Consider the following 12,729-nt stretch of genomic DNA (forward strand, 5'->3'; position numbering starts at 1 on the left):
CATCGGCGGGCATTTAGGGGGCCCGCCACCAACCATCTCTACTAATGCGTGACAGGCAATCAAATTCAGGGTGCAAACATTTAGTTCGTCCTTTACAGGGTAATGATATCAAAACTCGCCAAAAAGCCCATCTGTGGACAGCTTTCCAACTAAACCATTTGTATTGGCTCCATTCCGTGCATATACTGTCAGCGGCCGGTAGGATTTTCAGGGCGTAGCCGCAGGCTCATCTATATGGACTGCTTTCAGCTTCAACATCTTCGAAATCAATAGACCACTGGTCCACTTCGGTGAACTTTGCGGCCTGCTTCAGCAGCTCTTCACTAACAAAATTTCCGCCATCTTTAAGATCCCTCGTATCTTCCAGGGATATTGTACTATTCTCTTCATCTCCCGCTCGCCGACGAGAATATGTGGCCCGCTCCTTACCCCTGGAAGGTCGCGATAAACGGGCCTCAACGGGTTTCCTACGTTTCTCCTTTGAACCAGATGACTCTCCACGCCTGGGCAGTCTGTTCAATGCGGCTCTATTCTCTTTCAATTTCTTACTGGTACCCCTTCGCCTTGACTGGACCGGTAAGTAGCTCAGTTCATCTTCATCTGGTCTAAGTTCAGGGGACGAACTTCGTTCGAGAGTACCGTCGTCATCATCGAACACATCAAATTCACTGTTGCCGGCCAACCGCCGCCGTCGTCGACGCCTTTGTGGCATAAGGCTGGCTTGTAGAGTAGCCGTGGAAATATGGGGTTGAGCTTCAGAATCCGTCTTAATCTTTTTCTTTGGTGCTTTGGTGGACGATTTTCGTCGAGCGGGCGATTTTATGGGAGATCGAGCGGGACTGCTGCTCATCGGTGGTGCTAGGGTTTGGCTCCAGGCCTCCGGTGATTGTTCTGGCGGAGCCTGCCTCATTGGAGGAAGCAGATCGTCGTCATCTTCCGATGGACTGTGTTGGGTTTCTTCAACAATTTCCACGTCATCAATGTTCTCAATATCAGGAACAGGCTCTTCTGTGTCCCGGTGATACTCGTATTGGCTCAGCTCTTCCGGCGCAAGTACTGGGACCACGACCATTATCTTCCTTTTCTTCGGATTCGTGGGCGACGAGAACGCCGTTCTGAAACTGGACAATCTCCACAGTGGAGATTCAGGGATACGCTCCTCGTCAATGTCATCTTGAATATCACAACAACCATCAGATGAAGCCAATTCCTCTCTCGTCAACGTCTTTCTCTTCCCCAAATTCAACGGCGTAGACTCATCCTCCGGCTCAAGACTGCCCAAAAAATTTTCCTCATCTCCCAGATCCGACGACTCGTCATCCGCCATCAACTGTAAAATACTTTTTTGTCTCGGCCGCGGCCTGAACGCACTCAGCATCGAACTCTCAAACGCCGGTGTTCCCATCCCAATCTTCTGCATGAACGAATTCGCATCTCCTTGTTTCGGACCGACCGAAAACCGTCCTCGAGCACCATGTCCTCTTCCTCCTTCTGCTGCGAAAACAGATGTTGCCGAACCGGGATGAACAATCTGTCTCTGGCCTATGACAGGCGTCTGAGCTCTTCGTCTTCCTCTGGTGGAGCTCCGTCTCTCGAGAACGGGTTGATTCGGGCGTGCGGGAGTTTCTTGTGGGACCTTGCTGGCCCTTGACACCTCCTCTTCCTTATCTTGCCATTTCCTTCCTTTCACAGCCTTGACGGTGTGCTCGTTCGCGTTCCTTGCGGCCGGTCGTGATGCTGCGGAGGACGCGTTTTGACGCGGCGCGCGGCCCCTTTTGGCCGGCGGTCGGGGCATCGCTTCGTGTTTCGCCTCCCAGAGATAGAAAGTAAAAGAAGACTTCTACTATAAAAGGGGAATAAATTGTTCTACACAAGGTAATTATCAAGTGCAATTCAATGCATGGGGTGAGATCAATCTGGACGGTGTTGCCTAAGCTCCGATTGTTGTTGTCGAACCAAAACTGGTTTAGTTAGAGCTGTGAGGAGATGCTTGGCGCCAAGCCGTCATTTTGTGAAGCTCAAAGTAGTTGAACAGTCGTGCCAAACTGCATCTCGGTTGAAAAATAGTCTTTTCAAAGACAAAATGACTTAACTGACATACGAGTGAATTTGGTATGTGCAATTTAGAATCCAACTATCAAAGGAATCTATACATCGTGATAAGGCACAGCTCCACCTCTCGCAAACCTCCTCATGTGCTGTATGCCGCTTCTACTAGGTCAATAATATGGGACCACCGAGGGCTGGGCTAGCTCCTGGCGGCCATCTTGTCACAATTGATTGCATTCTGTAATCACGATCGCCACGGGAGACCTTGCCATCCGTAGGTAAGATGCTGCGGGACCGATTCGTTATTGCAGTGGCCGCTCTCGATATCTAGATTTGCCAGGTCGTCCTACAACAAGCAATTAGCGAGCCTAGTTGCCATGGATGATAAATGAACCTACCGGGTAACGAAATATCATGTAACTATCTCTGTTTAGCGGTTGGAAGAATTTCGTAGTGTATGGCCATCGGAAAGTTCGATCAGTGGCTGATACGTTCCGTATAAATATGCACTGGATTTGGCCTGGGTATTTGAGTGATAGAAGCGGGTAGTTCTTCATTATGTCATGGTTGCTATTGTCTCCGATGAGAATGAATTTGCGTTCTGGATAAGTCTGGAGTACTCTCTCAAGCAGTCCACTTCGAACTGACCAGCTAGACCGAAAGCGCCTGAAATTCACTGCCCGCATGTCAAAGCTTCCATGTGGATATACATTGAAAATAAAATCCATGTATCTTTGGGCCATTTGGTCTGGCGCAGTCGTTAGATAATGGAAATGTGTGTCAGGTAAAGAGTGCGACCAGTTCGCGAATATGTCGGGCATGTTCATCCAGGGGTAAAATGGTCGCGTTAGTAAATTCCTGAATCCTTCGGTGGGGTGGTAGATGGTAGAGACACGGAGCACGTCATCGATATCGCTGACGATAGTATAACCTGAAGGGGGAACTAGAAAGGATAATGGGATTCCAGCATTCGTTGTGGCGTTACTACGGAACGAGATGGGCTGAATCTCATCTGATGAGCCTCCCGGTTGGATGTCGTCCTCCAGCAATCCGCCGATATCGGCAAAAAAGTCGTAATCGCCCACAAAATCTGTTAGATTTGGTGCAATGACTACATTGGCAAGTGGCGGCCAAATCCGACTACTTTCGCCTCCTGTGCGCTGTGGATCATCGCCAGGTATGAGACGCCAAGACAGCTGTATCCCAGGTTGTAACAAAACGAACATTCCACGAGCCATCTGCATCGCATGCAGGTATTGATCCTCTTTTAAAGTCCATGCTGGAAACCCTAGAACTCGGCTTGTGAATCTTTCGATCGTCTTGTTAGAAACAACAGGCTGAGTGAAGATATAACCGCGAAATCTCAGAAACCATGACTGGCCGGTCCAGTTTGCGTATTGGCTGATGAATATATCAGGGACGGAGGTCAAATAAATAAATAAAAAAAGAAAGAAAGAAAGATGGCTCGCTGTGTAGTTTTCTCACGGTATATTCATAGCTTGTAGCGATGCTCCCCCTGCGGTACCAATTTCTGAAGACTCTACAGCCTCTCGAGTCTCCTCTTGGCTAGGGAGTAAGGAGAATATATCTGGGCGCCCATACAAATGGTCGTCTATTTCGTCGATTTGCATGTTATCTGACATTGAATCGAGATACGCATGGGGCAGTCTGAGAGTATGTTTCCATTCGTAGTCCGACGGCAGACCAGGCTCTGGTTGCTGGCTCGAATGCAGGGGTGTAGTGTCCAGCTCATTCTCGGAAGCAAATGCCTTGTTCAACGTGGGCCCAGAGAAGGTCCCTGGAGAGAGGAAGAAGAAGAAGAACACAAGACAGATTGAAATCCACTCTTGTATGCCCATTTTGCCTCTTACCAGCATGACATCCCAGGCAAATAACAAAAGAACGGAGTAGGATGATATTCGGCCGTGGTGCAGTGGTTCAGGGCATGACACACGGATATGCCTCCGTAGCGCCAGGTGAGCAGTGGCAAGGAGGTGCAGGGCATGTTCACCAAGCAGCAGGAAAGAACATAGCGTGCTGTCCGACGCAACTCTATTGAATTCAAGCTGTTCATTCCCCGTGTTCGAGCCGCGACTGCTTGGAAACACTATGCACCACAAGGTGAGGCCGCCCCGGAGGGGAGGAAGCAAGGGAAAGAAGCACAGAAGAGATGCTCATTTTCCAGGCGAGGATGATGTATCCAGGCACAAGAGACACACAGGCACATAAAGTGTGTGTGTGAGTGAGTGTGTATGATGCAAATATTAGTTTGCAGGTGACAGAGAACTTAAGACACTACTTGTTGTGGTTCCAGATATTTAAGCAGACCTGTGGGTGCTTTGTTGGGGGTTTGAACTCTCGGGCTGGCGTGCGCGCTAAAAATTGGCCTTTATCAGAAGATTTACAACAGCGGGGGGCCAGAACATCAGGGTCAAGCCAAAAAGGAGCTGCTCTACGACGAGGACTGCTTTCCACCTCTGTGTTTCTCGAATTTGCTTTCTAACGATGACCTTTCGCATTGCGTCTAGCGTTTTAATACTTATCCACCCAACCACCTGGCCCCCTAGGTTTCCCTGAGGCTGACTCTTTAACGAACACATCTAAGTGGTGGGCATCGCTTCCGGACGCCCTACCCTCCAACCTTCATTCTTGATATCCAAATATCTGTTATACCTTTTCAGATTGGGCCAGTACTGCATTGAATGGTGGAACGGTCTTTTAAACTCATTGTTGGACGCGACATCTGGTAGACCTCACATTCGCCTGAATTCCGTGTCATGTGTCTGAAGGCCAAACGCGTCCCCCCTGCCCCGTCTCCCACATTCCGTTATGGCAGAAACAGGCAAGGGTCCTGGGCCATGCTTCGAACTGGCCCCTGGAGTGCCTCTGGAAGGCGACATTTCGTCTCTTGCGCCGATCGAGGCGTTAAGTGTACTGTATTTACACATGAACTCGATTATTGGCATCAGCGGAGATGTGTCTTATTCCGAATTTCTACAGCGGCAGTCACTCGAAACTTCGGATCAAGAAAGGCCCAACGCGAGACGAGACGCGGCATTGGTTCGGAACTTTTTTTCAAGACAGATTCCAGGGATCTCGCTCAAGGATTATCTTCTCAGACTCCATCGTTACTGCCCAATGTCCACGGGGGTATATCTCGCTACCAGCTGGTTCATCACTCGAATGGCCCTGGTTGAGAAAATAGTGCCAGTTACCGCGTATAATGCACATCGGCTAGTCCTTGGCGGTCTGCGGGTAGCTACGAAGTTGCTCGAGGACCTGCATCACTCTCACGAACGGTTCTCCAAGGTTGGAGGCGTGGCGGAGGCACAACTAACGCGATTTGAGATCGACTTCTGTTATTTGATGGACTTTGACCTTAAAGTTAACTATGAAATCCTCTCTCAGGAGATTACAATGTTTCAAGAACGTCTTGACGATGCTTTATCAAGCCGTCAGATGGTAGTGCAAGCGCCATAATGGCTTCGATCACGAATCACTGTCGAACGCCTCGAATCGAAACACGATGGTGAAACATTCCACTGATGCCGATACTCTCCTGCCTGAGTAACGTCGTGATGACTTCGAGTATTTATAAGCTACGACTCGAGAGAGAATTATTGCTGAGGAGCATATTTTCAATTGCGCAAGGAAATGGGGAATGTGATATTACCTGTAGTAGCTAAAGACACTGAAGTCTCTTCTCTATGAATGCAAGGAATAACGGTAACTTAACGCTTCTCGCAGCTATCCTCCATGATATTGTTTGTAAACTGTTTTGTCCAATGTTGGGTTTGCATCCTCCGTACTCCATACGTATATATTCTGTGCATCCGGGATGAATTTCAGCCTCAGCGGCTGCACGCCAAGCTCGGCTTAGCGCCACGCGGAGTGACGAGTTGAGCGCCAAATCCGAGTCCGCCGCATGAAAACACGAAACGGCGCTGTCTCAGCCAATGAACGGATAACTAAATTCCTGCTCTGCTTGACGACAATTTGCGGCTGTGTCGTCCTCAAGCAACTCGGTCACCATTCCTCAATTCAGGGATATTAACTCTGCCATCGGAGCTCTCATCACTTTCGTTTATACCCCAGTGCGACGGCCCCTGCCACGGCGACATGAGTTTATCTGACTAGTCAAGCTCTGAATCCAAAACGCAGCCTCACCCTTTTCTCTGTCATCACAGCGGTTTCGTCCTCGACGACCCTTGGTCGGGCCGCCCACGAGCGATGTCCGAAGTACATTCAGCCCGAGAAGCGCAGAATACAGCTGAGCGAAGCTCTGCTTCTTCGTCAACCGTACTCCCTCGGAAGGGTTCGGACGCGTCTCCCGAACATCGAACGCAGAATGGCGACGTTGAACTTAAAGATATCAATTCCCGCAACGAAGGCGAAAGAGCCTTGCCGATTGAAGAGGATATAATGCAACTTGCACGGCTGGGGGAAATAGGTGCTATTCAGAAGCTCTTCGAAAGCGGGAAATATGATGCAAAGTATCGAGATGAAGAGGACATTACGCCTTTACATGTTTGTGGAGCACGCTCGCTACGCAATTTGACGATGACGACTAACTGATCCCTTTTTCGCTTAGTGGGCTGCGATTAACAATCGATATGAGCTCTGCAAGTTTTTACTCGATTCAGGTGCAGATGTGAACGCAAAGGGCGGTGAATCCGTCGCTACACCGGCCATGTGGGCAGCTCAACGGTGCCACTATTATATCGTCGAGCTCCTCCTTCGATACGGAGCGGATCCTCTTTTAACGGACGTTCAAGGCTATAATATATTACATCTGGCAACGATCGATGGAAATGCCTTCCTCCTCGTACTGCTTCTGCACCAGGAGATCCCTGTGGATGTGACGGATCCCCAGGGACATACCGGTTTGATGTGGGCAGCATACAAAGGGTTTCCGGCGTGTGTCGATCTATTTCTTCGATGGGGTGCAAATGTGAATGCCGCAGATGAAGGCGGGCTTACGCCGCTCCACTGGGCTTTGGTTAAAGGCTCGACACCTTGTATACAGAAAATTATTGAATATGGTGCCGACCGCTATGCAAAAACGAGAGACGGCAAGACTCCCGCTATAGTGGCTGAAGAGATGAAGACAACGCATTTTTGGCGTCGCGCGCTGAGTGAATGTGGGTATGACCCGAACGGGGATGTAATACAGATGCCTCTCGGCCTCGCTACGATCTTACGAACGAGACGATATATTTCTAAGTTTTTCTTCCTTTGGCCTTTTGCTATGATCTTTGGTGCTGTGTGGATACTCAGCGAGTTTACGGTTTATGTATCTGTACCATTAACGCTTGCTTTCATTTTTGGCATGCAATGGATGGCGCAATGGGTAGCGAACCGGAGCCATGCGGAGTTTCGGGTGCTTCAAAGAACGGTAAGTCCTCTGGCAACGACTTTTTGTTGTTCCGCGCCCCATAATTGCGAATATCTAACGATATCTCTAGTCTTTCCTGGCAGGCGTGTTTGCAGCCTCGCTTTTCTGGATCGGTGTTCGATGGCTTTTGACAGTACTCCCAGGTACGGCATCACAGTTTCGTCAACCAGTTGTTGACCGTCGTTAACTCTTCCTAGATACCTACTCCACCTATCCTTTCCTCAATTTCTTCTTTGCCGTATTCTTTTTTCTTACGTCCTACTTTTATTTCCTATCCATGATCGAGGATCCAGGCTACGTGCCCAAACTCAGCAGCAGAAATCAGCAACGAACATGCATAATGGAACTATTTAAGTCATGGCAGTTTGACGAAGACAACTTTTGTGTTTTCTGCATGATAAGGAAACCTTTGAGGAGCAAGCACTGTCGGCGCTGCAGACGTTGCGTTTCAAAGCATGATCAGTGAGTATCTTCGCCAATCCATTCTTGCGGGCCCTTGCTTACCCGATATAGCCATTGCCCGTGGATTGATAATTGCGTCGGCACGAATAATCTTCGTCATTTCGTTTTGTATATTTTTAGTATGGAAGTCGGTATCATTCTTTTCATCCAGCTGGTGATAAACTGTAAGTCCACCTATGCTGTTATTCGATATCCATGATACCCAGGGCTAATTTCGCTCTGCAGACCTAGGAGCCTTGCCTCCGCCTACCGATTCAGAATGTAATATTCTCTCCTCATCTCTATGCAGCATGGTAAAACGTGATACGTTTACCATAATCCTCACGTTTTGGATAGCCCTCCAGCTGGTCTGGGTTACCATGTTATGTGTTGTTCAGCTCGTTCAAATCTCACGAAACCAAACTACATATGAGAACATGAAAGGACATGCATTCGATTATGCTAATCCTGCCTCGCGAGCAATCACATCTGCTCTTACCACCGGAACCACCTCAGCAGAGCTGGGTGGCCTAAACTCAACAGGGCAAGGTCCCAACCCATCAATCCCGCCGCCAGGCCATAGGCGGCATCACCGTCATGCCCATGGAGGCTGTCTTTCGCAATGGAAGAAACTGCTGGGGTTGGATACTTTCATGGCTACGGCTCAAGAAGGCCTTGGAGATCGTCGGGCGGCTCGTGCGCAAAACCCGTTCTCTCGCGGGATCGTCACCAACTGTCGAGACTTCTGGTGTGATCCTGCTCCTTATTTTGGCAGAAGAGCACCTGGTTCCGCCATGTTGAACGGAGAAGTTGTAAACTACAATGACATGTATGAGGTACCATTGAGGTTAAGGACTGGTGTGTCGGGGATGGTTTATCGAAGTGTTGCAACAGAGGACGTGTGACGCCGACATGATTTGTTTGTCATGCATTCCGGTCTGTTCCCGCGAATTGAAGGTCATGCAATGTTCGGCCTTCATGATGGCTCCTAGCCTCGGTGATAAGAGATAACTGCATCAAGTTGGAGCTAGCTTCGGCCTTGTCGCCTGGTTTCCGCGGCTTGGTTCCACAAGCTGGTGGTGATTGTAATTCCCGACAAAGCATCAGCTTTTGAAGCCTAAGTACTCCGTACGGCGCCACTAAATGACCAGAGAGCCTCGGACGGCAGACTGCTGTCAGATAAACACGCTAGCACTCAACATCTTCGTGTAAATTCTTTGTCAAGTGTGGATAGATTCCAAATAGTAATTACAGATGCTTTGAGTACGTACAGTACATACATACGAAGTAATCCGTGCTCCCGTCCTTATTCCCGTCTTTCCTCCCACGAAAAACCTCCCGGAGCTTTCCTCTCCTTAGTCTGGAAGGATCAACCGGGGTCAAAATTTTTTTTTTTTTTTTTTTTGCTTTTTCTTTGGTCTCATCTGCTTGGAAACGTGCCATCGATGGCGGCCCACATGCGCAAGTAAATTTCACCACACCTCGTATTCCGTTTTCCGAGTGGGAGAAAAGCTGACAACCACGAAAACGGGAGAAGAACAGAGAATCTGAAGGCGGTGGGGACCTTCGTGGATCCCGCTGCCCACCAAGGGTTCTTCTTCTCTCGGCATCCCGCCGCCACCATTCCCCGGAAACGAGTATGATTGGCGTGCTCCGGGAAGAAATGGGCCTGACCGCGGATCAGATAAAACCGGCCGCCTTTTTTTGGCTTTTGGTTTATCTGATGAGATTATCGGAATCTGATAAAAACCTTGTGGTTTTTTTATGGTTTTACGATGATCAGCGTCGTTCGGGCGGAAAAAATTTCCCCTGGTTGTTCTGGGTGAAAGAGAGGTTAATTTCCGAATTTGTGGAAATTTTCTCCCTTCGGTGGAGAAGGATAGGCGTTCGTGGAGCGATGGATTTTCGAAAACCCAAGGGAGAGATTAATTGCTTGACTGGCGGCATGTGTAATCCTTGTTCTGTAGTTACTCCGTACTCCGTAGTTTTTAGAAGAATATCAAGCCAAACCACCAGGATATCCTGGAGTGGAAAAGTTTCACTACTACTACCTTTCGTGGTGCTTAGAAATGGAAGGGAATTCTGCGAGATTTAGCCTAACATATTCATTAGCTGTTTAAACCCGAAGGGCGACATGTTTAAACTACCTGCGAAAATAAAAATGGAAAAAGAAAAGAAAAGGTCAAGAGGCATTGTAATCCCGAAAATCGAGCAAAGCCATAGGATGAGAAACACCGTTTTCACTGTCACTTTTTGTTCGCAATGGTATGTTCAAGGTTCTTGCCGAATATCGCATCCACCATATCACCTCCACGGGCCGCAAGCACCGAGAGCAAGGTATCGCTTATCCCGTGAGTTAATTCATTGCACCCTTGAAGCCAGATTCCCGCATGATGATCCACTTTGCTCTCGTCCAATATAACTCTATAATCCCTTTGGACCTTCCAGTTCTCATGACCGCCCGGCCGAAGGAACTCTATCGGCTGCATCATGTCTTCATGTGCATCGCGAACGTAGCCAGTTGCCACGATGAGGGCATCGACAGTAAGGTTATCGTTGACCTTACTTTCATTCTCCATGCCGGCAGAGTCAAGGAACAGTTTTAATTTCCCTCCGTTCTCGATGGTTTCTACCATCTTCACGCCACGGGACGAAAGTATGCGATGGTTCCACTTTGATTCTTCTGGACATTTGATTTTTTGGAGGTACATGTCGTAGTATATCTTCTCGATTAGTTCGAGACGGACGACCCCGTAATTGGTGTGGCGATAATCCGATAGGAGCCGCCGTCGTTTAGGCTCAGGCTCAGAATAGAACGTATCGATGCGCTCCGGGTTGAATATCTCGTTGACGCTATACACGTTTAGTCTTATTTCCTGTGATATCAGAGCTAAAACACTTACAACGGAGAGTCGTCGCTAGGCTTCAAGGCAGTGTCTCTCATGATGAGAGTCGTTTTGGAGTTTGGATAACGGCTCTGGAGGTCATGGAAGATCTCGGCGGCACTCTGTCCACCTCCTAAAACGGCGATGTGATAGTCCCTTAGCTTGTCGGGCAGAAGTCCTGGCAACGAAGTGCAATAGGCTGATGAATGCATTACCCGCTTGTCTTTTGGAAACTCCGGGGGCATCTTTGGCTTTCCACCGACTGCAATAACCACATTTCGAGCCCTTTGAGTTACCGTGTCTCCCGCCTTGAGGTCCCTGGATCGTACCGTAAAGTAACCGACGGATTCCGTGTCGATGTTACCGTCCCTTGCCACAACATCCAAGACCTCGCGGTTGTACTCGACCACATCTGAGAACCTATCTGCACACCATCGCATGTAGTCTTCAAACTCGAGGCGTGCCGGAAGAAAAGTTCCGAGGCCTGCAAACTGGAGAAGGCGATCTTTGCTCCGCAGATAGTTCAGGAAGGTGAATTCACTGCGAGGATCTCGAAGAGTTGCAAGGTCCTTGATGAACGATATCTGCATCTTCGAGCCGGGCACCAGCATCCCCGAGTGCCACGCAAAACGAGGCTGGCGCTCCAGAAATGTAACTTTGGGTGCCACAGAGGTTGATTCCTGGCCTAGCTCCTGGATCTTGTCATGGAGAGCAACCGCTATGGCGAGAGAAGCAGGGCCGAATCCGACGCATATAAGGTCATGCAATTCTTCTGCCGAAGTTCTGCCGAGATTGGAACTTAGTCCCGCGGAGTCGAGCGATGAGGCATTGCGTGGGTTGTGCGCCTCTAGGGAGCGACCGATTCCATTGGAACCATAAGCATGACCGTCAGGACTCTGGATTCTTGCAGGATGGTCTGGGCAGGTCGCCTGGTCCTCCAGCTCCTCCAGGGCTTCTGATCTTTCGAGCAAAGGAGACATGCGGGGAAGCAGTTCAATCAAGGAGTGCGGGGTCAAGAGTGATCAAGGGAACAAGATATTTCAACGACTTTGGATCCGTTCAATCTTGACTGCAGCTATCGCCTGGAGCATTTCACCCTGGACCTCGAGCCAAATATATGGATATCGATCGCTGTTGGGAAAAGAGATATTCCAGATCTGTCGTCATTATGGGTCAACCAGGGGGAACCGGCCGTGGTCGCGCTGTGAAGGAAAAAACCGCGGCTGGTCCCACCACACATCCTTGCTCGTCTCGAGAGAGAGATGAAAATCCTGCGTTTCAAGGATGTGCATGGGTTTCGATCTCCTGTTCGCAACCTGATCTGCCTTCAACGCGGCCCAGTGATCCCGTCCCGATGCGAAGATTGGCCATTGATATCCATTACTTCCTTAGCGGCATCCGGGGTGAGTTGGTAGGTTAGCAATCCAGCTTGGTGATCACTGAGCGATTTAGCAGACCGGCACTTGGAATACAATGGCTGGGCTCCAGACCAGATCCTGGGCCCCCAAGGCGCTGCCAAAGCGGTGCACGGGCGACGGGGGTTTAGGGTGATTGTAGCAGCAGATCGCCGGGCGAGGGTGAGCGGAAGCGCCCAGAGATAAGATTAGATCTGTCGACGGGACGGGCGAATCGCGTTGACGGATTCGCCCCGTCGCACGGCACGACGATTCCACACCCCGACGATGACGACGAAGAAGGACGACCACACACTGACGGCTGAAGCAGCAAGGCAGAAAACGCATGCTTTCTCCCATTGTTCTACTCCATACTGCTGGACATCCCGCGAAGGGCCGATTCGCTCTGGAATGGCGAAGAAACGCAATGTGGCGGCGCCTCGGGTTCGCCTTTGGCCACGGTTTCGACCGACCACCCTGCCCTGTTGCACACCTCTAGACCCACTTCGGTTCTTGTCGGGTGCCCAGAGACTCAAGATGAGGCCATGCTCCATGTCCAGGGCAG

At 49.7% G+C, this 12,729-nt stretch overlaps 6 protein-coding genes across 6 annotated transcripts; 3 read left to right on the forward strand and 3 right to left on the reverse strand.

Moving 5' to 3' along the window:
- Nucleotides 1-39: 39 nt before the first annotated feature.
- On the reverse strand, nt 40-1,795 carry CIMG_00947 (uncharacterized protein; the record flags this gene model as incomplete). The annotated part of the gene is made up of 1 exon (XM_001247175.2): nt 40-1,795. One exon carries the CDS (start codon nt 1,793-1,795, stop codon nt 227-229), a length of 1,569 nt encoding a protein of 522 aa, XP_001247176.1. The 3' UTR covers nt 40-226.
- Nucleotides 1,796-2,293: 498 nt separating this feature from the next.
- On the reverse strand, nt 2,294-4,323 carry CIMG_00946 (uncharacterized protein; the record flags this gene model as incomplete). The annotated part of the gene is made up of 3 exons (XM_001247174.2): nt 3,535-4,323; nt 2,448-3,450; nt 2,294-2,395 (listed from the first exon to the last, which is right to left on the reverse strand). The coding sequence occupies exons 1-3, from the start codon at nt 3,924-3,926 to the stop codon at nt 2,294-2,296; spliced, it is 1,497 nt and encodes a 498-aa protein (XP_001247175.1). The 5' UTR covers nt 3,927-4,323.
- Nucleotides 4,324-4,475: 152 nt separating this feature from the next.
- CIMG_00945 (cyclin-dependent protein kinase complex component) lies at nt 4,476-5,794 on the forward strand. Its single transcript, XM_001247173.2, has one exon. The coding sequence runs from the start codon at nt 4,879-4,881 to the stop codon at nt 5,527-5,529; it is 651 nt and encodes a 216-aa protein (XP_001247174.1). The 5' UTR covers nt 4,476-4,878; the 3' UTR covers nt 5,530-5,794.
- A 203-nt stretch (nt 5,795-5,997) lies between these two features.
- On the forward strand, nt 5,998-9,155 carry CIMG_00944 (palmitoyltransferase akr1). The gene is made up of 6 exons (XM_001247172.2): nt 5,998-6,576; nt 6,641-7,444; nt 7,515-7,587; nt 7,642-7,906; nt 7,958-8,070; nt 8,132-9,155. The coding sequence occupies exons 1-6, from the start codon at nt 6,280-6,282 to the stop codon at nt 8,788-8,790; spliced, it is 2,211 nt and encodes a 736-aa protein (XP_001247173.2). The 5' UTR covers nt 5,998-6,279; the 3' UTR covers nt 8,791-9,155.
- Nucleotides 9,156-9,965: 810 nt separating this feature from the next.
- Nucleotides 9,966-12,203, reverse strand: CIMG_00943 (L-ornithine 5-monooxygenase). Its single transcript, XM_001247171.2, has 2 exons — nt 10,789-12,203; nt 9,966-10,738 (listed from the first exon to the last, which is right to left on the reverse strand). The coding sequence occupies exons 1-2, from the start codon at nt 11,748-11,750 to the stop codon at nt 10,132-10,134; spliced, it is 1,569 nt and encodes a 522-aa protein (XP_001247172.1). The 5' UTR covers nt 11,751-12,203; the 3' UTR covers nt 9,966-10,131.
- On the forward strand, nt 11,939-12,663 carry CIMG_00942 (uncharacterized protein; the record flags this gene model as incomplete). Its single annotated transcript, XM_001247170.2, has 3 exons — nt 11,939-12,173; nt 12,226-12,347; nt 12,496-12,663. 3 exons carry the CDS (start codon nt 11,939-11,941, stop codon nt 12,661-12,663), a joined length of 525 nt encoding a protein of 174 aa, XP_001247171.2.
- Between the last annotated feature and the right edge of the window lie 66 nt (nt 12,664-12,729).

The sequence above is a fragment of the Coccidioides immitis genome (assembly GCF_000149335.2).
Source record: "Coccidioides immitis RS genomic scaffold supercont3.1, whole genome shotgun sequence".
Lineage (NCBI taxonomy): Eukaryota > Fungi > Ascomycota > Eurotiomycetes > Onygenales > Onygenaceae > Coccidioides > Coccidioides immitis.

Excerpts from the sequence above, each read along its gene's own strand:
- CIMG_00945 (XM_001247173.2), top strand. The coding sequence starts at position 4,879 with ATGGCAGAAACAGGCAAGGGTCCTGGGCCATGCTTCGAACTGGCCCCT.
- CIMG_00944 (XM_001247172.2), top strand. The coding sequence starts at position 6,280 with ATGTCCGAAGTACATTCAGCCCGAGAAGCGCAGAATACAGCTGAGCGA. Across the intron at positions 6,577-6,640 it reads AGGACATTACGCCTTTACAT|TGGGCTGCGATTAACAATCG; the intron begins GTTTGTGGAGCA and ends TTTTTCGCTTAG. Across the intron at positions 8,071-8,131 it reads CATCCAGCTGGTGATAAACT|ACCTAGGAGCCTTGCCTCCG; the intron begins GTAAGTCCACCT and ends TTCGCTCTGCAG.
- CIMG_00943 (XM_001247171.2), bottom strand. The coding sequence starts at position 11,750 with ATGTCTCCTTTGCTCGAAAGATCAGAAGCCCTGGAGGAGCTGGAGGAC. Across the intron at positions 10,739-10,788 it reads CCTAGCGACGACTCTCCGTT|CGTCAACGAGATATTCAACC; the intron begins GTAAGTGTTTTA and ends AAACGTGTATAG.